The sequence below is a fragment of the Diadema setosum genome, chromosome 5 (genome assembly GCF_964275005.1).
Source record: "Diadema setosum chromosome 5, eeDiaSeto1, whole genome shotgun sequence".
In the NCBI taxonomy this organism is placed as follows: Eukaryota; Metazoa; Echinodermata; class Echinoidea; order Diadematoida; family Diadematidae; genus Diadema; species Diadema setosum.
In genome coordinates, this window is record NC_092689.1 from 32,067,048 (window position 1) to 32,090,456 (window position 23,409).

The 23,409-nt window shown below is 40.4% G+C and overlaps 2 protein-coding genes across 2 annotated transcripts in view; one reads left to right on the forward strand and one right to left on the reverse strand.

Moving 5' to 3' along the window:
• Positions 1-517: 517 nt before the first annotated feature.
• Positions 518-17,809, forward strand: LOC140228681 (EF-hand calcium-binding domain-containing protein 6-like). Its single transcript, XM_072308944.1, has 16 exons — positions 518-905; positions 6,924-7,024; positions 8,512-8,687; positions 9,499-9,675; positions 10,095-10,232; positions 10,625-10,758; positions 11,227-11,363; positions 11,880-12,079; positions 12,456-12,572; positions 13,066-13,242; positions 13,761-13,911; positions 14,675-14,799; positions 15,121-15,364; positions 15,822-15,994; positions 16,768-16,939; positions 17,377-17,809. Exons 1-16 carry the CDS (start codon positions 518-520, stop codon positions 17,605-17,607), a joined length of 2,841 nt encoding a protein of 946 aa, XP_072165045.1. The 3' UTR covers positions 17,608-17,809.
• Positions 17,810-20,853: 3,044 nt separating this feature from the next.
• LOC140228682 (N(6)-adenosine-methyltransferase non-catalytic subunit METTL14-like) overlaps positions 20,854-23,409 on the reverse strand; it is a 12,921-nt gene continuing 10,365 nt past the window's right edge. The window contains exons 10-11 of the mRNA XM_072308945.1: positions 22,151-22,361; positions 20,854-21,233 (exon numbers count right to left, since the gene is read on the reverse strand). Coding sequence (XP_072165046.1) covers positions 20,854-21,233; positions 22,151-22,361 — 591 coding nt within the window. The remainder of the gene's footprint in view (positions 21,234-22,150; positions 22,362-23,409) is intronic.

Here is a 23,409-nt window from a genome sequence, read left to right on the forward strand (position 1 = left end):
CCCGAATGTCTCACCCCGTCGCTACCCTAAACAAGCGTTTTGTCCCTATTCAATTATGCCACGATCAAACATTATAGGCCAAGCACCGCGCGATTGAATACGAATAGAGCAGCGAGAAAGACAGAATAGAGAAGTCGAATCGCTCAAGCAGGGCGAAATCCTTTTGTCCCGCCACCCTCCGTGTCCGCAGGGGGAAGGCGCATTTAAATATGAATACCATCCCGTTGCTAGTGACAACAAACACCCAGGATACGACGTGCTTTGCTTACTGTGTGTATGACAGTCGCGTGTGTGCCCCTAACGTAGCTACACTCTGACTTTGGGGCGAATCACAGTGCACTCTTGTCAACACGAAGTATCAACATCGGTAGATATTGAACTGCAAACAGTATTTCATGACATATTGGACCTTATTTTTCGGTAAGTCGGATCATTGTGTGTCGTCTTAACGAACACTATCCGTTTTTTTACGAGAAAACGTTGTTTTACGAGTTGATCTGGACTAAAGTAGGATAAGATGCAGGCGGTCATTTCGCGGCCTGCGTCCCAGCCCGGTATGCCGAAGCTACCGGAGATACAACATCCGCTCTCTCGCCTCGGGAACCCTGACAAACTGAACATCAGAGGACTGTCGAGTCGAGCCGGTGGACGACCAGCGACAGGTCTCGGAGTGGGACCACGAATGCCGGACGAATTGCCCTTCAGCAACCTGACCCCACGAGTCTCTAAGACCGCCTCAGGAGCCCGTCCGCAGAGTCAGAGCCTTCAACTGCAGCGGGGCGAGTTCGGACCCACCCACACCACCAGATCACTGCCAAGGATTCCACAGCTCTACTCCAGCATCCCCGAAGGGGTCGAAGTTTGCCACTCAGATGACCCATCAAAGACAAGACTACCAATATTTGGTAAGTTGAGAAACATTCAATCAAGACTGAGAATTATTTAGCGCGTAAACCGACAATAACCAATCATCAGACACATACTCCATTTATTGTGGCAACCGCAATAACACAAAATGGGCCGTAACAGTAAGACAGGCAGAAAAAAAAAAATATAAAGACAGACACAATCCGAATATCAATGAAATATGAACAACCGTTTTTATCATGACATACTAAAAAGGTGAAAAGTGATTGAACATTGTACTCACCAATAGAACACAGTTCGTACATATGGGAGCATGTAATTGTGTATGTCTTAATACCATGTCAGTGCAGTAATCTTTTTTTTTTTTTATTCTCGAACTGCCAATCTCATAACGTGTATAGAAATCTTGCCAATGACATGCTGCACTATGTAGCAGTGGCTATACATTGGAGTCATGATTGTACATGACTGTAAAAGAGTTAGAGCAGGCATAAGTTGATATGTACAAAACTGACACTGTGTGAGAAGATTTGCTATAAGTTTTGTATAGCTTCAATGGCTAACCAAAAAAAAAAAAACTAGAAATGTCGCTACGGCGACTGATGCCTCCGCCATAATGCATGATTCTCCCAATAGGTGTATAGTACAATGTCTTGACAATGTGTGATGACAGTTTCACATAACTGGCAAAATATCGAAATAACAGGTTTGTCAGAAATATCTTGAATATTCACTTTCCACGAACTGGGTTTGCTATAATTGTCTATTAAAGAGTGCAGGTACACATATTTGGGGAATTGAAAATTTTTACTTGACTTCTGACCGACCTCATTATAAGTTTATGCATTGAGTATAATTTTCAAGGTATGATTTAAACCTGACCTTTGACCCTTAACCTTTGACCTTTGACCCTCTGGCTGGAAATTTCCAAGAGAATCTCCATCAAGTAATACATGTACATATATTAAACACTTTTAAAACTAATAATGCAATCATTGCATATAGTAGTATACATGTATGAGGGAAATACAGTAGTAACATTTTGAGGAGTTGACCTTGACCTTTGAACCCCTGACTATTGACCCATGACCCCTAAATTCCCTAGATAATCCCTGCCAGTCAGTACATGCATATGTACCATGTTCCATGAAGATACATTGAACCATTTGCGAGAAAAGTGATATTGCAACATTTTCACCTAACCTTTGACCTTTTGACCTTTGACCTTATGACATGAAACTCTCTCTGGAGAATCCTTACGCAGTAGTACATGTCTACACTAAGTTTCAAGAAAATAACTGCGGGCATTGCATAGATATGGGGGAAATAGCAACATTTTTAGCATTTGACCTTGACCTTTTGACCTTTGACCTCTTGTCAATGTCACTAGAATCTACTCAACTAATTGTCCCATCATACATCATCCTTGGACCAAGTTTGGTGAAAGCTGCTTCATCCAGTTTTGAGTTATCACATAAACAGATAAATTTTAGGATTTGACCTTGATCTTTGACCTTTGACCTCTGTCCGATTTCACTGAAAAACTAATCAAGTAATTGTCCCATCATACATCATCCTCCAACAAAGTTTGGTGAAATTTGCTCCATACAGTCTTGAGTTATCGCGTAAACGGATACAATTTCATGATTTGGCCTTGACCTTTGACCTTTGACCTTTAGCCGATTTCACCCAAAATCTTATCAAATCGTTGCCCCATCATACTTCATACTTGGACCAAGTTTGGTAAAATTCCAGTAAATATTACTCAAGTTATCGCGTAAACGAAAGCGGACGGACGTACGGACGTACGGACGTACGGACGTACAGACGTACGGACGTACGTACGGACGTACGTACGGACGGACGGACAACCCGAAAACATAATGCCTCCGGCACCACTTCGTGGCGGAGGCATAAAAAGTAGTATACAAAAGTACCTGCTTATTCAATGTTAAAGGGTGTGTACAGTTCTGGTCGAGGTGAAGATTTAGCTTTTAACGTTTTGTGAGATATTCAGAAACCGCTCTATGAGCTGTGAAAGAGCGTGCAGTTCTAAGGGGTATCAAAAGTTTATTCGATGAAAATCGATTTTGAAATGGCTGAGATATCCAAAAACAAGGTGAAACAAAGAGATAATAATAAAGTTGGGGCATGTCGCCTTTTATTATTAGCACTTTATTGGATATCTCAGCCATTTGAAAACCAATTTTCATCAAATAAACGTTGAATCCTTCTTAAAATTACATGCTCTTTCATATTTCAGAAGAGGCTTTTCATTATCTCACTTAGGAATGTTCAAAACATGAATCCTTACTTCAACCAGTACTGTACAGTCCCTTTAAAATACGTTGTAGACAAATACAATGATACAATGTTCAGTTGATAATTATTGTGTACCTCCAGGCAACCAGTTTACACAGGAAAACAACTCGCTGCATTGTTTTAAATTGTTTGCTTGGAGCAATGTAAAATTCTGCAACAAATCTATGCGACAATTTCAAATATATCGAACGTTTGTAAACAGTCCATTTCAAATATAGTCTGAATGTCTGTATGTCTGTCTGCTTGTCGTAAAAAAGTCCTCCTGTATACGTTCATGATTGTATATCACCTAAAAAGAACCTAACAGACTGTTATCAACTGATTACAGTACATCAATTCTGACTAAACAGAATTTAGATTCAAAATAATTGCCCATCAGTAAATGTGCGTGCCATACAATGTACAATGTATGTCTTGAGCAATCGCGCCGTGTTCTTTTCGGCGTCTTGTTAGTGGCATATTGTTCTTGTTGCTATCGCGTTTCTGAATGTTCGCAGCACACAATGTGCCATCTTCGGGGATATAATAACCACATATATGTGCTTAGACTTTGATCCTCGTGTTACCGTGATCGCTTACTGCGCAAACAGGACTGAAATATTTGTTACATTTTCATGTAACCCCTTTAAAGCCTCCGAAGATAAAATAAATTTTCATTACTGTATATTCACATATTCACTTCTTCTTTTTAAGATAAATTCTTATTTCTTCTTTTACTTTCCCATCTTATACAGTGTAGACGTTCACACATTATCACATACTGTACAAGTAGACAATATTTTGTAATCACAGAGTATTGCAAATCACAGATTTTGTGCATGCGCAGTGAGCAGCAACAGTTGCTCCAATTACAAAGAAAATTCTCACAAGAATATCCTTTTGTTGTTCTTGTTGTTGTTTTTTCGAACAGAACGTAGCCTAATTAACTCTCTGCTCACAGTTAATGAGGTCTATTTTCACATGAAATGCAAGTACCAAACAGAACATGCTACATGTACATTCAAGTGTGGTATATAAAACACAATGTATCATAATACCTTTATATGATACAAAATGCATGTCAATCTTGTGATGCCGTATGCATGTGACGGCGATATGACAACGCGCGCGCAGCCCGGAGAACGCTGTCGTCTACTTGTAAGTATGGTCCTCATGGCAACCCACATATCTTCAGCGCGAAATCCCCTCTGGCAGCGTTGAGTTTAAACTTGATCTCTGTCCCGTCGCTGCGTATTTGACCTTTCCAGCATGACCCCTCCAAGGGAGCAACTCTTTCGTCGCCATGGAGACGACTCTGACAAGTCGAGAACCTCGCAGTTCTGATCATGTCGATGCTTGGAGTGGGAATTCGGTGTATTTTATCCCAAAGACAATGATGGATCGTTTTAAGTGTAAGACGGTCGTTTAGGCAGAAAAATTAAATGCCTTGAATTGGCATGGAATTTGATGTCTCTCTTTCTCCCTCTCTCCCCCTAGAATTGTTTGTGTTTTGTGCATATATCCAATATCAACCAAAATTGGTTAACCTAAAGCCAATGTTTGTCGTTGCTTCTCCTTTTAGTATTGACAAAAATATGACAGGTTGTTCCAAAAATAATCATGACAATCCACGTTCTTACGGCAAATGGAATCTTTAGATTCGCCAAACTACGATTCTGTGATATGAGTCGAGCTTAATCATGATTTTTATAGCTATTCATGCAAAGAATACACCTTCACAACTCGTTTGACACCGCACACCTTCTTGCCTGTATGCACAAGTCATCATTATCCCGTTACACAGTCGATACACAACAGCAGATTTACACCAACGTGTGTTATTTAACCACTTGTAAGACCCGCAGGCTAAGTCCAATATTTATAGGACGGACTGGATACACTCAGAATCTCTGACACAATGTGCAGAAAAGAATACAAACAGTATACTTGCTCACAGACTTGATAACCAAGTGCAAAAAGGTTGACCTAGAGTTTGATCAAATAAAAGAGAGCCATAAGTTAAACAAAGTCGACACCTTGTAAGACCTAGAGATTGTTGAGTTTAGACCTAAAGTTTGTTGAGTGACACAAGGTGAGTTTATTGCTCTGTCATGAGAACAGCGGGGGGAAACAGACGTATCCTGGCCGACAGTGCCTAAGAGTACGAATCGAGTGTTAAGCCGCTCACAACTGCCATCCCAACCAGCCTTTGCCATTGTGTCGAAACAGCCTGCCAATGGTACGGCGAGGGTTAACGCTGAATCTTGTGACATCCGCCAAAAGTTTGAAACCAACAAACCAATCACGAAAAACAGGATATCTTATTTTGTTCAAATGCTCCCAGAATACCTTCTTTCATAAGTTATCAACAGACAGTTCGTAGCGTGATAACCAGCAGCAACGGCAGGATACAATTACTGAATGTAAATTCACTTTTGTGAGTCTGGCAGTAAATTTAAAAGGAGCAACATATGGATAAACAACGTTACCATTATACATCGAGTGAACACTGATTGTAAAAACTTATTCAGAATAGATACAACGATCGGACTAGTAAGCAGACATCCGCTTGTTTTTACACTCCAACAGTTTGTTACTCATCGTTACTCATAAATGTGTTCATTTTCAAGAGAAGAACTGTTAGTGTCCGATGTAATTACGGAACAAAACAAAACGGCGGCGCAACAACAGCATGCTTTATTCCTTTGCTTAGTTTGCTCAGAGTAAATATCGACTCTGCTCGCAGAACAGACACAGACACGATCTGCAATATGACGCACACTTATAAGGACGAAGGTGTTGTTTGAACAAAATACGCTTGTATTGATTGCCCTATTTGAAGATAGCGATCTTCCTTGAAGTGGGGTTGAAAGCTGGTGTGCTATGTACGGCAAATATGATTTTGCTTTTAACGGCACACAACCCGACTTATATGTACACTCGTGATATGTCCTCATTTTTTGTCGTACTTCGTGTCAACGCCCCCTCGTTTCTCATTTTCCTTCCCTCTTCCCCTTCTTTTGCTCTAAAGTATCTCTCTCCCAAACTAGACTGTGGGGTTATTCCTCTCAGCTCACTTTGGAGGTGACAGAATCTAGGCTCCATTTTCTCCAAGCCTCCCATCCCCTCATCCATTGCCATCCCTCTTCTTCACTCTATCCCATCTCTCCTCCCCGTATAACTCAACCCCATAAGAAATATTTCTCTTGAATGGATGGGTTTGATTGCAAAAGGGGTTAAACGCCATAATTGTGTAAAAATCTCAAATTAAGTCCATCATAAGGTAGAGAGAGAGAGAAAAAGAAACGCCTTTCCAATGATACATCCTTGTTGCATAACAAGGACAATTATTGAAGTTACATGTAAGATTGGAAAATCCCATATTCTATAAACACTTCCCTTTTTGGAAGATTTAATCACAAATATCTCAAATTGACAAAAATGGAGTTAACTCCTTTTGTGATCAAACTCCTCAAATGTAGAAGTGCCAGAGGCAAATGGTGGTACATGTAGAACCTGCATGTCATGATTCAATGCATGTTAACAGCATGATTTATCATATCATGTTATTTTATAGAAATGGTATTGCAATTAGAAAGATCATTCTATATGAAGGGACATGAATTTTTGTCGTTACTTAACGCTGTAAGAGATTATGAACTGTAACTGTTGCTATTATTGTTGATAAAGATGATGATGTTGTTGATGATGGTGTAATATTCTTTTCACTGTTTTTCTTTTTTATCATCTTTCAGGAGCACGGGCTGAGCTCGCGAGTAGAGCCGAAAGCCGCGGCCAGGTAGCATCTCGGTCCTCGAACAGACCCGGAACTCAGTCTAGGATAGAAATTGATGAGGTAAGACATAGTCCCCATTGCAATCTATTCACGCATATTTTCCTCTCAGATAGTCTACTATAGCTTTCGTTAGCTGTGTTATCTCCTTTTTAACTTAAAAAGGTAAGAGCTACCCTGCCTAAATTAGCACGCGGCGTCAAAAGGTACAAGAAAATGGCGTGGCCGCATCGGTCATGCAGTGGTGAGGCAAACGTCTGCTTGCTTCGTCGTTTTTTCACCCGCAAACACTGCTCCCATATCGTCAAGACAAACAGGAGATTACAATGTTATTATTACCAAGCTCTTTTGAAAAGATTCTGCCCTTCGTGGCAGCACATTGTGCAATCAATCGACTCAGTTCCCCTCCCCATGACCTCAATTTAAGTCGCATCTCGTGTATATTTTAAGCGATTGTCTCTTCCCGGTGTGTATACACCCTCTGCAGATAAGAAGCTAACGGTATCTCCGCGACCCTGTGTCTGACTTAATGGAAATTTGATAGCAGATAATACAACAGATAAGACACAAAATTTTCATATCCGCATCGGTTTTAGTCCTGTGCTCGATTCGCTGCCATTGATCGAGATGATTTGAGTCGATTTCCAAGTCACCTTGAACTCCCCGTGAGTGTATAATGCATTTCAAATTCGAGAGTGACACACAAAACATCGATACTGATGTAAAATCTGCTTTAAAGTATATCATTGCCAAAATGTATGAGGTGAATTCGCAATGATGATTAAAAAGCTGCCAAGTAGAAAACACACACACACACACTCTCGTGGTTATATCAGGATGCTTTTTCAAAAGATTCAGCCGATGATAAGCTCGGGCTAACTGATTTCACATTCGACTCCTGGGGGCGTTGCTGATGGCGAAGACTGCTGCGGTGGCGGCGGTTAGTCGGGTTTCGGTCATACGAGAAATGGGGATAAAATTGGTGGTCGTCACGAAGAGCGAATGGTAGATTGAGGTTGCTATAACCATAGACCCTGGTCCGTGCTATAGCCCACACTTAGGTCATTTGATGCTATTTGTAGACAGATTTCCAACCAGAGAGATTTTATTGACACAGTAAAATTGCAAAAGCCCTGGACATGTAACACTTCATAAAAGCCGACATTTCATGAAGATGACTTTGCTGTAGCTTTTTTTTTTATTTGTCAGTGAAACATAACAACCCGAATTCTCAAAAGTTGATTAAATCAAATCCAAGGACTGCACTAAGTTCATGGACTAAAATAAGCGGGAAATATGGGCGTGCATTTCACAGTGTGCGTGTCAGCGAGAGTTCACTGTTGGATGTCTGTTGGCGTCATGCGCCTTTACGCAATCAAAGTTTACATAATAAATGGATTTGATTTAGCCATCTCCTTTATTTGGTTGTTTGTTTGTCCATTTGGGTATCTATTCTCATTGTTAGACTGTTTTCATGAGAATATTCTGATTAAAAAAAAGACATATAGTGGTCATGCTGATGTTATCCCCCTTTTCATTTATCTTCTCAGATCGAATTGCTCCTACGTGAGAAGGTAAAACGTGGTTATTATGAGCTGAAGAAGCTGTTCGTCTCCAACGACCCCGATGGGCGGGGCATCGTCAGCCGAGAGGCTCTGGCCCGCATTCTCATCACCTTCCTGGGTCGCTTCATCAGTCTCAAACAGTTCAACCTTCTCATGCAGAGGTGTGTTGATAATAAAATCACCCGTAATTATCAAATCAAGAGATAATTAAGATATCCTAGAAATATCATCTAAGTTCATCTAAATCATTGCTTGCTATCAATTCATCTAAGGAGTTTAACTTGCTTATACAGAGGCCTATACGAAATCATTAATATTATCATGCGGGCAAGCTCATGACGACGCGATGTAATGGCACTAAGAAATAATAATAAGGGCTCATCGAAACCGTGCCTTTGTGATGCCGAGATTCACTATCTTGTTTTCTATTCTAAGACATTGACTTTTATCATTTGGTAAAACAGCAAAATGGTGTCGCTGCAGATACTTTTGTAAATTACCTCTAATGTTTTGTTGTGATTTAGGTCGCATAAGTCACAGAGTTCTTAATAAATTCATTACGTTTAAAAATGATTGTACTGAGGTACTTTCTTTTTCTTTTGTAATACACTTTATTCTGTGGGGTTTCGCCTTCCTCAGCGATGGACTGAAAAGAACTGGCCAGAGACATATAGTTTTTAAACGACACACTGCTATAGGGCTGTCAGAAAACAGATTGATGATATGCCAAAGTCGGTATCACATACAATAAGCAGCAAATTTCACATGTACACTGCTTGGAAGCATCCAGTTTGATAAATGCATTGTGCAGAGTAGTCTTCTTCACCCGACCAAAATCTTCACTGTTACTCGAAACGAGTGAAGGACTTGGATTTTCACAATGCAGAAATGAGCTTTTACGCTTTCACATTATTTGCATAAATATGCCCTTAGATTTCAAATGTTTTATATGATGTATGGATTAAATCAAAGGATGAGATTGGAAGATAGACAAGCAATCAGACTGGAGGAGTTCTACGCCTTCTTCCGTCACGTGACCAGCAAAGAGATGCCCGCGTGGATGGACCCCATCAACCGGAACCAACCCGACAAGCTCCAGATGTCGGCTGCCCAGGTGCACGCCCAGCTAAAGGAGCGAGCCAAGCAAAGGTAAGAATGGATGCCCCGCCCTTTCCACTTCGACAACCAATAAAATTCTTAACAGGCTTGCATGCATGCCTGTAGAGAACGGCATAATGATAATGGTACTCAGGGCAACGCCAAACATTGTCTTACCTCTGCAGTTCACACTAAGACGAAAGTCGGGCGAAATAATGAAAAAGGGGATCCAATGATCATTAATATCATACCCTGTTTTTATGATAATGTGTAGAGCTCATGAGCAGGTTTGTGTGCGTCGTTGTTTTCTTGCATTTTATTCATACCAGAAACTTAAACGCACACGAACACAGATATACACGAATTGTACGCATCGGATTGTAAGATACTTTTTCCATACCTTAGCTCGATTATAGAGAACAACAACACGAAGCATTTATTTTCTATCTCTTTTGCCGCACCCGATACAGGTTCCTAGATGTAGCAGACATGATTCCACAGCTCAACCCCGGCGGAACGGGTCGAATCCTGAAGCCAGAATTCAAGAACGCCCTCAACAAAATGCTCTTCTTCTTAGATGATGACGAATTCGAGAAACTTTGGCTCAGGTACGTTCATAATCTATAGTCATGCAGTAACTACACGTATATGGTACACTTCATACGTATGGATATGATTTGTATCTCTATTTCTATTTATGTAGCTGTATCTGCAAAAAAAGTACATGAATCATAGGTAATATAATTATGATATATACACATATTCTTCTCTTTCATTTTTTCATATATTCACATATTCCTCTGTTTCATTTTTTTAACCTAATCATAGAAATCCAACACCACATACCATTCAATATATGGTAATGATGTCATATGCATATGAAGTTATAGTAATAAAAGAAAAAGGAGGGCATGAAAAGATAAAAATCGCACTGTAAGAGGTTGACTTCCAACTGCTGAAATATTAATTTCCCTTGTCGTTTTCTCCGTATTTACAAAAGGTACGACGTTGATAACATTGGTGTCATCAACGGTTCCAAACTCCTCAACAAATTGGGTATCAACCTCCGCGCTAGTACAGCAATGGGCAACGACGTCTACACGCCCGACGATACGGGCGCAAAGCGCATGTCACGTAAGTATGCGATCTACTCAGTATGACACCCATAGGGGTATTGTTATACTTTCATCATGCTATTGTGGTCTCTGTGACTGAAAATCGACGATGTAATTATCGGATACTTTAAGAGAACGATAGCCATAAGATGCGTGTAAAGTACATAGGATATACAAGGTGAGTAGGATGAAGCTTGTATCTAAGCATAATTTCAAAAATTGTGTATGGAAACAAGAACGTTTTACTACTCTGAAATGAGACATCACGATCTTCGTCACCTTTCGAGGACGATTATTATCATGGGCGAGTAAAGCATAGAATATGGATAAATCTTTGGGTTAACGGAAAACAATTAGCTAATCTCAGTGTGACGAATAAGAGGGATATGAAATGGGCTAAATCATTTAGTGAAATAGCATGTATAACTGAACAATACCATCGTTACAGCAACGACTGAAGTCCATTTTCTTCTCTTGCTTCCTTCAGCGAGGAAAAAGAAGAAGGCGGAAGTTGACAGAATGAGGTCCATCCACGTGGAGAGATGGCTGAAGGACAAGTTCAGGACAGGGTGCACGAGGATGAGGAAAGAATTCGAGGAGTTCGACAAGGACCACAAAGGAGAGGTGAGATAATGATAATTATGACGTAAGCTGACCAAACATAAAACTTTCTCGTGCCTCAGTGCCATTCCGATGCCGAGGTCTTGAAGTATTTACTGAGCGATATTTTCATAGCAACTTCCAGAGGATTAAAACATGATGACTTAAAAATCATGGAGAGAAATGGTATCAAAGATAAAGGGCATAAGGAAAGTTTTTACAATCATCATCTTGAGTGGAATCAGCAAAATTGTGAGAGTAACAAACTTATGTGCATTCACACACATTAATGCAGAACACAAGTGCTTTACTCTTTCTTGAAACACAGTACCTATCACACAGTTGTTATTTTCAGCATCAAGAAAGGTTTCGAGTACAGTAACACTTGTTCGGCGAGCGTAGTTTCCATAGCTTGTCATAAATCAGCATGTTCTTCTATAACATATATAAAGAGATCATTGATTTTATTCTGTGGAGGTGCACAATCGCAAAAGTTGCTCCACAACACAATTATAACACAATCTCTCGTGTTCCTTGCAGGTGGACAAGGCCACGTTCACTAAGGTGCTGACGAAGTTCGGCCTGAGTCTGGAGAGTTCATTCCTAGATGACTTCTTGGCGCGCTGCAACCTGTCGCCCAGCCGGACGGGCATGATCTCCTACCGAGACTTCCTTCGCCGATTCCAAGACCGCAGCGAGGGAGGAGTGACGCACAGCATCCTAAACGACCCGAAGCACAGGTTAGTTGTCTGCATCCAAGAAACGATTCGCATCCAAAGCAGGTTTTAATCCGATGCTGCGTGATGGGCCTCCTTGGAGATGATAGGTACAAAACATACTAAGAAGCGATACGGAGTGCAAGTCTTAAATCTTGGAGCACTGTGGTATAAAGTGGATAAAGGTTATGGACTCTTGGACATCCGTAGGCAAGATGTTTACCAGTAACTTTCCTTTCAAATTCATTCCTTCTCCTCCTCCACTTTCCCTCATTTATACATCCTACTCTTCATTGTTTTCACCATCTTCTTCATGTTGATGTCGTCATTACCATTATATTTGTCTTTAGGCCTATCATCAACTTGCCTGCTTACCTGTTAATGTTTATATTCTCTACAGATATCACAAAGGAGACCTGACACAGAGTCCAAACGAGGGCCAGTCCCTGACGGCAATGGAGGCCAGACTTATGGAGCTCTTCCAGGGAGACTTCATCTCACTCTTGGGAACTTTCCAGTAAGTTTCTAGTTCATCCCTTAAAGTTGTTTCTTGAACGTTTGGTATCTGAAGGAATTATATCGGTAAATCTATTCAACTAAACTTACTTGTCTTTTGGAGTTGCAAGTTGCGAGTTGTTCTGGAGTCACTTCCTCTCCGGGACGCTTCATCAGGATGTAGACATGTTCGAACTCTAAGTTCTTTTTTTTTTTTTCATGGCAGTATTCAACACTTTTTTTTCGGAAGTCCTCATATTTTTGACAATGACGAAGAAAAGATTAACAACAACCGATTGCAATTGAGAGACATTTTCTGTAGTGGACAGATCCCGTCCTATAAAGTTAGGTGTCAAAAGATATTCTTATATCATGCAAAGTTTATCAATATCATTATAAATCAGATTCATTTGAATACAAGACGTTGCATATTCTACACATCTCGTATCACTCTCTTTCTAGTATTATTGTTATCTAAGATCTTTTTTTCCTCATTTTTTCCCCCTGCGAAACAGGAAGGTTGACAAGCTCCGATTGCACGTAGTCAGCCAGCAGGAGTTCCGAGCAGCCATCGAGAGCCGGTTCAACCTGGGCCTCTCCGATAGGGAGTTCGAGGCCTTCCTCGACCGGGTTCCCCTAGACGACGAGGGCAACGTTAAGTACCTCGACTTCATGGGCCAGTTCGACACTAAGTAAGTTTCCAAACAGCCCGCCCTCAACAGCCAACATACCTAATCATTCTCCCCCCCCCCGCGATTTCCTTTGCTGACATCATCTCATTAAGAATATCACGTCTTAAAATAATGCAAACATAACTTTCCATTTATTCAGCAAATGATAAACATTTGAGGCGGACTGATATTAATCGCTACCATACAACGTTCATTTACTGAATGGGGTGTGACACGTTTAATGTGTCTTTGTCGACTTTAGAAAACTTTTTTCTTCTTGTGGAGCGAAAACAAAGGGCAGACACACACACACACAAAAAAAAAAATCAGGGCATTGTCTATAATCATGTTCCAAATGTACCCCTACGCTGGTAACGAATGTGTAACGAAAATTCATGACGAATGTTTGCATGCAGCAACAATTGCCATCAGACCTTTGTTGTTTCCAACAGACAAATCGTGTAGACTTTGTTTCAAATCAAATTGGCGATTTGCACTTTAGCATTGCGATTAACAATTTTCTTCTCCCCTCCATTTAGGTATGGCCCTGCTCCGAGCCTCTTCGACGCCAAGACAGTCGGGGCTGCCCCGGAGGAGATGGATCTGGGTGCTGTGGAGGAGGAGGAGGAAGAACCGTCGGATCAACCTCTCAGTTTCGAAGAGTTTAAGAGTGGCCGGTCCATCAAACAGGTCAGTAACAATCTTGTTTGTCTTTCCTCATCCTTTTGTGTGGCGTAGGTTTAAAGACTGAAACGATTACCACAAAAACTAGTGGCATAGGTTTAAAGACTGAAACGATTAGCACAAAAACTATGTTAAATGTATAGCTATGGCGCTTCTTTGAGTCAAATTGAAGCCAACTATTGTTTTTAATTCCAATTTCTCAATGTTTGAATCGTTGGATTACTTTATATTTCTTTCTTATTTTCTAGATCCTAAATACCTTGACTAGATACATGAGCGGCTGTCTAGTAAAACGCGATACATTGTAAACATATTCGCATCCCCCTACAGTGTCTACCTTTTGATGTTTGATTTGTCGCTTTCCTTCCTGTCCTCTCATGCCCGCATTTTCTCATTTTCCTCTCTCTTTCTTTACCTTCTTCTTCTTTTTTCTTCTTCTTTATCTTCTTCCTTTTTTCTTTGTCTTCTTCCGCTTCCCTTCTTATTCGTCCACTGCTTCTTCAAATGCTAACAAAGTTCTTAAATCCTAACAGGGTTGAAAGCTCCCATGAAATATCTACCTCGATAAAAAGCTGTGTCATCCCTGTGACATGAAAACGATCCTACCTCACGCAGCCGTTATGAATTAAGCCCACAAAATACCCGGTAATTTTATAGTCTAATCACTGCGTATGGAAAATACCTCCTACACGCTAATAAAAATAATCGTTGTATGTTTGTTCAAGTAAAGTAATGGTGGTAAGATTTTGTTATTCATTTTTTCTTACAGCTCTCGAAACTCATCAAGCAGCTGGTGACGAATCGCATGGCGGAGATTGACACAGTTTTCTCCGACATCGACACCAATAATACAAGACGGCTGACCCAGGAGATGATGTATGAAATGTTCAAAAGGTGAGATGAAACGGGTTCACTTCCATTAATTATTAACCCATTCGGCCTTCAAGAGAGGTGCACACCTAAGATTGTATGTCTCATCCTCGTCTGAAAGCACTTAAAAGTTTGATTGTAGAACGAAGTCGCAAGTAAATCGTTGATTAGATCAAAATGATTAACATTAGCAAATTAATCGACATTTTTTATTAAATCGTATGAAGATCCACAAACATGATATCGATAATGGAATGAAACCTAACAAATGCCAGTATATTTTCCATCTCGACTTTGATGTTTACTCTAATCTAATCTGATCTAATCTTACCTTCGTCTTTGCAGGTTAAACATCCGACCAGAAGTAACCAGAGGCGAGATCCGCCGTCTGTGGGATACTTTCATCACCACGCAGAATCGCACGCTAAACTTCAACGAATTTGTCCGCCACTTCGGCTATTCGCCGAAAGACGCCTCGTTCCCGAATGCCAAACTCGCCCCGCCGAAGCGAGGGGACTCCGACTTCCTCGTCAGGTCGAGGAAACTCAACTGCGCCGCAGACATGCTGGAAGACAACCTTAGGTCAAAGGTGAGCAAGAAAACTATTTTGAGCCATATACAACATGCTGTAATCCAATGTAGGAAAGTGTCTGTGTCGTTACTGCAGTTACAGTGCACTCCCGAACGAACATGGTTATTACGAAATTCCCTTTAAAGCGACCTAAGAATTCATGTCTCGAAGTCATTATCGGTATATCTTTATACACTTTATTTGTTCGGTTATAACGAGATGCCAGAAAACTGCCGGTACCGAGGACTTCGTTGTACATGGAGTCGTCTGTATTACTAATTGCAACGTAATGTACTAACTCTTCAGAGGGTACCTAGGGTAACATTGAGCACATACTGTAAAGAAGCCATGGAATCCCTCACATGATTGCTTTCACTCACTTTCAAAATCTGGGTAAAATTGTAACGCATCAAAAATAATGTTCAGCCAATCAAACCTACTGGAAGACTAACATGCATTTTGATCCGTTCGTCAGGTCGACTACATGTGGGATGACCTCCGAAAAGAATTCCTGCGTCTCGACCCTTACGGAACAGGATTCGTCAGCGGGGAGGAGTTCCGCGATGTCCTACAGGAGCTCTGCGTTCATCTCAACATGTACGAACTCGACATGCTGAGCAAGAAATTCGACGTCAACAAGGACGGAAGGTGAGTACGAGTAACATGAGAATTCGTTAGATTTCTAGTGTGGTACCATAGGCGGATGTAGTTTCTTGCCAAGGGGGGGGGGGGGGGTGGGGTGACCCGATGACATTGAAAAAAAAAAACTAGTGGGACTTGGGGGGAGGGGGGGGGGGGGAGTTAACCCCCTCAACACCCCCCCCCCCCCCCCCCCCCCAAGATCCGCCACCGGGTATAGAGCGATATGCTATAAATTCTAATAGACACGGCGTGGAAGTTTTAAGTTTTTAAGTTTTTTGTTCTAAGTTCTTGTTACATACATGAAATTCTGAGAAGATAATGTGTGGTAACGGAGATGAATCATGCCAGGGAAGCAGAAGTTGAAAAAGAAAATGATCCTCGTAAGAGGTAATGTATACTGAATACCATCATGCGAATAACTATTCTCAAAGACAAAAACACACATAGACTCTAGGAACAATAATGCATACGGTAATTATTGCACATCTGGCCCTGAAAACTACAGTGGTTGAAAAAAAAAAAAAAAAAAACCTGCAAACATCATAGCATTTATAACATCAGAATACAATGTAGATACATTCTGTAAGTGCATGTACTTAATATGTGTTCCTGCAGTGTATGTGTTAAACCTACATGTACTTATTGATAATGATAAAATTAATGAATTAAAACAAGAAGATGGAAAAATACTCACTTTTGTCAATCATTGGGGGCACTTATACAATTTAGAAATAATTATTTTAAAGGTCAAAATTTCTTATATTATTTTACCTCGGCAGAGTGAACTACGTCGAGTTCCTGCGGCCGTTCGCCCTGCGGAAGGCTACTCACCGGTACGGCAACAACATGACCGGCCTCATGACACACCCCCAGGCCGAGATCCCAATCAATCCTATTGTAGAGGAACCAAACAAGGGTCTGAACGGAATCACAGCGAGGCTACGCCAAATGGTAAGAGTCGGATTATCTGCTTGTTGTTCTTACTGTTATGATAAATGCCGCTTCCAGCGGAAATAGTAAATCCTTCCTAAATGTAGTTACATTTACGGACATAACAAGACATTTATGTCTGGATATTTCAGTTTGTTTTGTTATCGCATGACAAATGTGTGCATGAAGTTATTCCATTGTTAATTGTTCTCTTTTAATTTCGTTTGTTTATACACTTGTATTTGTGCCGTCGAATTGTTTATCCGTTTGGGGTTGGTATTTTTCCATTCATTTTTCAGAACCTTCAAGCTTTTTTCCGCAATTACAATTTTTGTGATTAACAGTCAGTCCTTATCCTGACGGCCAAAGACAATGATACCGCTGTAAGTAACACATCAGCAAGACTGAAATAGTATAATGAATCGTTTTCTTTTCTGTTGCTCCGTGCTTATCTCCAGCTGGTCGGTGACTGGCGGAACCTGAGGCGGGCGTTCAAGAAGATCGACACGGGCCGCACGGGCTACCTCTCCCTGCCCGAGTTCCGCAACGTACTGAAGCTGTGCAACGCCGTGCTGGACGAGGAAGAAGTGTACCAAGTGATGTCGCTGTTTGACGAGAATCTAGAAGGAAAGATCAACTACAATAAGTTCCTGTCGGAAACATTCAATGCCGATCCCACCAAGCCGTGAGGAAACAAACATCGCGCGCGACGGAACTATAGAACATTGCGGCACTGAGTGTCACGACGAACATTTAGCCTTCATTCAAGTCTGAATTGAGGAGTCAATGCATACCGTCCAAGTTAAGCTGTGTGCTTTATTTTTGGTGTTTATGCTCATGACCTGTAAGGGTTTCCAGCTAAACACCAACCTTGTAATATTTCAAAAGAGATCAGGTTTTATTTCAAGGCGTGCAACGAGTTTGACAGTCGTTAATTTTACGCTATACAAAAAGAAAATAAAGTACTTTTTTGTCCAAGTACATAACACTCTTTATGTTAAGAGAGTTGAGTGCACAATCTGTTACCTAAAAGATCCAACCAGGAACAGGTATTGCATTCTCTTCATTCCAAAGTACAGTATTCCTCTACAAATGTAACTCGTCAAGAATGTGTAATTTTTTTTTTTTGTCTCCCTGTGAGGTACCATTTTTTAAACCTCTTCCTTCAAATAAATGTTATTGAAACACATACACATGCACACACACAAACCTATTCCACCATAGGTATTATTATGTCTCCACATTTACCACACACGAACACACACACACGTTTGTTTTTGCAATCTGTTCCACACAAGCCCTAATCAAGATCTAAGTAACTGCACACACTATAGTGGTCAGTGTTAATGTGTCAGTATGTAAAGTATCAGTATTAGCTGGACATGAAGGACAATTCATTGTAAATAGAGAATGCTAAATATATATCAAGAGACATATATCTCAGTAGAATGCTTAGCAATGTAGCAGGCTGGGTTGGTAGTGACGATGCTATTAGTATTTATGTGGTGCTGATCTTTGTTGCGTAGCTGTTAAGATGTCCATTAATATGTAATACTGCGTGGGCTTTGGTGGAGGTATTCTCTCTATATTAGTGTACCTGAATTTCTACATTACTACCAAGTGTAGAACTGTGTACGATCATAAAATTTCTTATTAATGAAATTCATCTCATTGACACAAGACAGGCTATTCAGTCAAATCTTTTTGTACCTGAAGAACAATCATTACACCTGATGAAAGAACGAACAAACCGATCACTTTTTAAATTGAAGAACATTCATTACACTTGATAAAAGAACGAACAAACCCATCACACAATCGAGAGCTGTTTGTCAGTTTTTAAGACCTTTCATAGGCATTTTATTTTCTTTAAAAAAAGATGTATACATCAAGTGCCTTCTAAAATGTCAGTGCATTTAAAATTCAGCTTTCCAGCAAGCCCATACATCCCTCTAAATACAAGAACACTGTACATGTACTTGGAGAGCTACGTGTGCTTTTCAAATATTTTGTTCTACTGAGCACCAATCTATTCAGATCAATTAATTCTGATCCATAAATTGCTATTGGAGTCTTATTTTATTTGAGCATCGACCAGACATGAGACGGAATTTCGCTGAATGTATAGGATAAAGTTCACCAATATTGTCGTGACAGACAAAAACATCTGTTCTGCTTTACTGTGTATTCTATCTCCATTTCATGATTTGTCCCGATATTATGTGCCAGTAATGTATGTCATAGACAAACTGACAGGGCTGAAAATGTTTATCATGCTTACCTTGTACATAGCTTGGTCATTGTCAAATGTGTATAGACAAACACTGTACATTGCATTGAAAATTTAACTCATCTTTCTTGTTTGCATTCTTATTCAACTCACACTCTTAAAAACTTACTGATGTTTTGTTGGAATCACATTTACTTTGTTATTTTTTTTTTCACGCTTTTTGCCGTGCAATCATGCCATGATACACATTATGCGGTGCCTATCTTACACAATGACTGATTTTGGAGTTGCCAATCTGTAAATGAAAGTGTGTTTCCTCTGCGAAAGACACACTTTGTGCAGAGCTTTTGAGAACAGGCTGAGAGATATGGAAAAGAGATTATGAATATTCACCTGAAAACACACATTCTTCTGTCATTCAACAATGACTAGCCACACTCATGAGTTCTAAGTCAAGCATCTGTTTATCTTTAAAATTCAACTTGTCTCTGTCATGAATATGATACTAGAAAACGACTGTACACACATGTGTCTGTGTCTGTTGTGGTTGTTGTTTGTAAGATGCAAAATGTGATTTTCTTCAAATAAAATTTGCATGGCAAACTGTAAACCAACACCTATTTTCTCTGCATTCGTCATTACCATGTACGAACATATCTGACTTTGCATTGAAGGAACACAAAACTTGGTTCACTGGTAAATTGAAGAATATATGGTGCACAAATTGTCCATAGCACAGCTGTAAGCAACATTTGTAAAATCCTTCTCCTGGGAGTAGATTTCAATACAATTTTTCGATCACGTGAAAGATAAGGAACTATTGACTGGTAGATTGCCACTGACATCTAACAATTTAGGTCATGTGAATGTCATCTGGAAGTTGTAACTCATCACGACATGTGAGCTGTAAAAAAACAAAAAAACAAAACAAAAACAGAAAAACTCAAAACCCTTGGGACCAGTGATTTATAAGGCTTTGCAATTCATGGCTAGCCAATTTATCGGAGTTGAGGAATAGTCATTCTGTTGCAAATGCCACAGGTACCACTTATTTCAAGCCCAGCTTGTCTCAGTCTTTGATCCCAATTGTCTCTAGAATTTAAGGCAATAAATATTAAGCGCAGTAGCTGTCAATTATCTTGAATAAGAAATCACACACACAGCGATGGGTACATGGTACAAATCCAGAATATGATTAGGGCTTTCCCTAAACACTTGGTCTTCTGGGATGGTCACTTGCGGTCAATGTTTGGGGATTACAGAAAAGAGTATACCCAGTTAATGATGAGGGAGGTTCCTTCTGCATTCAGAGAAAAAAAAATGGGAAAAATACATAGAACCCTTTCACTCAACATTGTTACGAAAAGGCATACAGCAATTAATTGCCAGCTCATGTCACATTCAAGGGGTATCTATAAATTACAGCAAAACCAGAAACCTATGCAAAGTGGAGCCGACAGCCTTTTCGCGGCATGAAACTTGAGTGAATTGCCACTGACATTGTGTACAAGAACACTTTCGCATTCATTTTACCTTTGCGAATCTTGACTTCTCGCAAAATTGAAAAAGTTTCATGCATGCCAAGATTTCTGGTTTTACAGTAAATTCAATTTCAGGGGTTGCAAAAATGTGGCTGCAGTATCTGGTAACTAACCGTATCAAGTCTGACACTTTGTTGCTGCAATATCCATCCCTGCAGATGGCATCAAAACCCACCCCTCTGTCCAAAGCCACCCCTATGCCCCCCTCTACCCCTACCACCAAAGCCACCCCTGCCCCCACCTCCCCCTCTATCGCCTCCGCCCCTCCCACCAAAACCACCTCGGTCTCCCCCACCCCTCCCACCAAATGCCCCCCTCCCCATGCCGCCGCCCCTGCCACCTCGTCCTCCACGCCCGCCTCGCCCACCGGGCCCCCCTGGTCCTCCGGGCACCTTGTTCTTTTGGACGGGGGACTTTGGCCGCAACCTCTCGATCTCCTCGGAGCAACCTGTCAGATAGTCCTCGGACGACTTGTTGAAGTATGACTTGAACGTGTCTTTGTTGAAGTTGCTGTTCGTCAGTTGGGGTCCTATCGTCAGCCAGCCTGAGGGTGGGTGCAAGAAGATATAGCGGAGGGCAGTTAGCACTCATTTATCACACTTACTGCTCATAGTCATGATTTTGGGCAGCACTGGTGAGTGATCCAGATTATGATATTTTCTTTGAAGGATACTGGAAAAGAGCACAGACTGATGATGTGCTTTTGTACCATGGCATAGAGCAATTCATATGGACATTCTCTATGACCCATTGAACACAAGACTATATGTTATTAATTCTGCAATCAGAAGAGGACTTTTAATTTTTTCCAACAAGTTTTGTATCATATTATTCCAACTGACAAATGCTGACGGCTGCCAAGTTCATCCTCCCCAGCACTGCACACAATCTAAAAGACATTGGTTTTTCAGTAAATTTCAGGTATGTCTGATAGTACCATCTTGTGTTCTAAGCTTTCCATGGACAAGAGATGATTCTTTTAAGAAACAATTATGAAGGGAAAAAGGTGACAAACTTCACCAATATCACATAACCCACAAATATACACCAAGGCAGGATGAGCAATACCTTTACTGCACTTATTCAGAAGAAACATATAAAAGTGAAACAGAAACAGTCACCTTAAGGCTCCTATAAACTGATATGGCTATATTAATTACCATTCACACTATATGGTATATACATGACACAGCATGACAGCATATGATAAGACCAGTGAGGTTTTTATTGAACACAGACATGCTTACATGAAAGCACTACTGGTAAACAGAATGGTACAATCACATCAAATGAGATAACTAATTTCTGCGGCCAATAACACCCGCGTACAAAACAGGTTCAGTCAGTATCATAATACAAGATTTTAAAATGTCATGAAGCAAGGATTTTTACAAAAAACAACAACAAAAAAAAGGACAAAAAGGAAGAAACAGAAAATGAAGAGCGGATTGTTGGCCTTACCTGGTCTGATGGTCTGGTCGTTGCCAAAGATGTTGAGTCTCCTGCGACCGAGGCAGAAATGCTCGATGATGTGAAAAATTTCCTCGGGTTTCTCCAGGCTGCCCGGCTCTGGTTCCTCCGTGATGATGACGTCAAGGTCAATGTTGGCGTGGATGAAGTCGCCATCCGTTGACCTGCGTACTGTGCCCTTTATACCCATCAGGCAGTGCTCCTGGTGGTCAAATTGTGATTATGATACACCTGGTAATCATTGTCATAATGTATAGACACATGTAAATTTGACACATTGATCATGAATACACCCTATCTGCCCTGGAAAGGTTGAATGAAATGGTGGGAACATACAGCGCAAAGAAAAGGGCAAACCTTGTAATTTACAACAATAATGTCATCCTGCTTGCAGTGAAACCTATGTATGAAAACACCACAATTAAAACACAGTTACTATATTTGATGCTTAATTCAATGAGAAATGTTCATAAAATTGTAACATGTGGTGATGTATGGACAAAGGATCGGTATCACTGTATAACATACATGAACACTGGTACACTACATAAGTTGTCAAATCACACTTATTCCATGGTACCCTAAAAGCAAATGTGGCTGTGTGATCATCTCAGAACATGACAACTTTTCTCATGCATCATGATTTGAAAATGAAAACTAGAAATGTCGCTTTGGCGACTGGTATGCCTCCGCCATAATGCATGATTTTCCCAATAGGTCTAGATAGTACATGTGGACAATGTGTGATTACATTTTCACAAAATTGGCAAAATATTGAAATGACAAGTTTGTCACAAATGTGTTGAATGTTCACCTTCCTTGACCTAGGTTTAATTGGATGAATAGGAGAGCATGTATCTAGGGATTTAAGGACTTTAACTTGACTTTGACCCATTCATACATTTAGGCATTGAGTAATTTTCAAGGTACAGGTGTGGAGAAAAAGTGCAATTTCTGAATTGAATAGTAAATTGTTACCATTTTCATCTGGCCCTTGACCCTAAAATTCATAAGATAATCACTTTCAGGTAGAACATGCATAATATGTACTAAGTTTCAAGATAACTTGAGCCACTTCGAGATATGGAGGAAAAAGTTAGTTCAGCACTTTCACTTGATCTTTGACCTTTTGACCTTTGAGGTAAAAAAAAGAAGAAAAAAAAAACTTTCCAGAGAATTTCTATTAGGTTACACATGCATACACCAAGTGTAAAAAAAATAATAACCCTGCTGGCATTGCATAAATATGA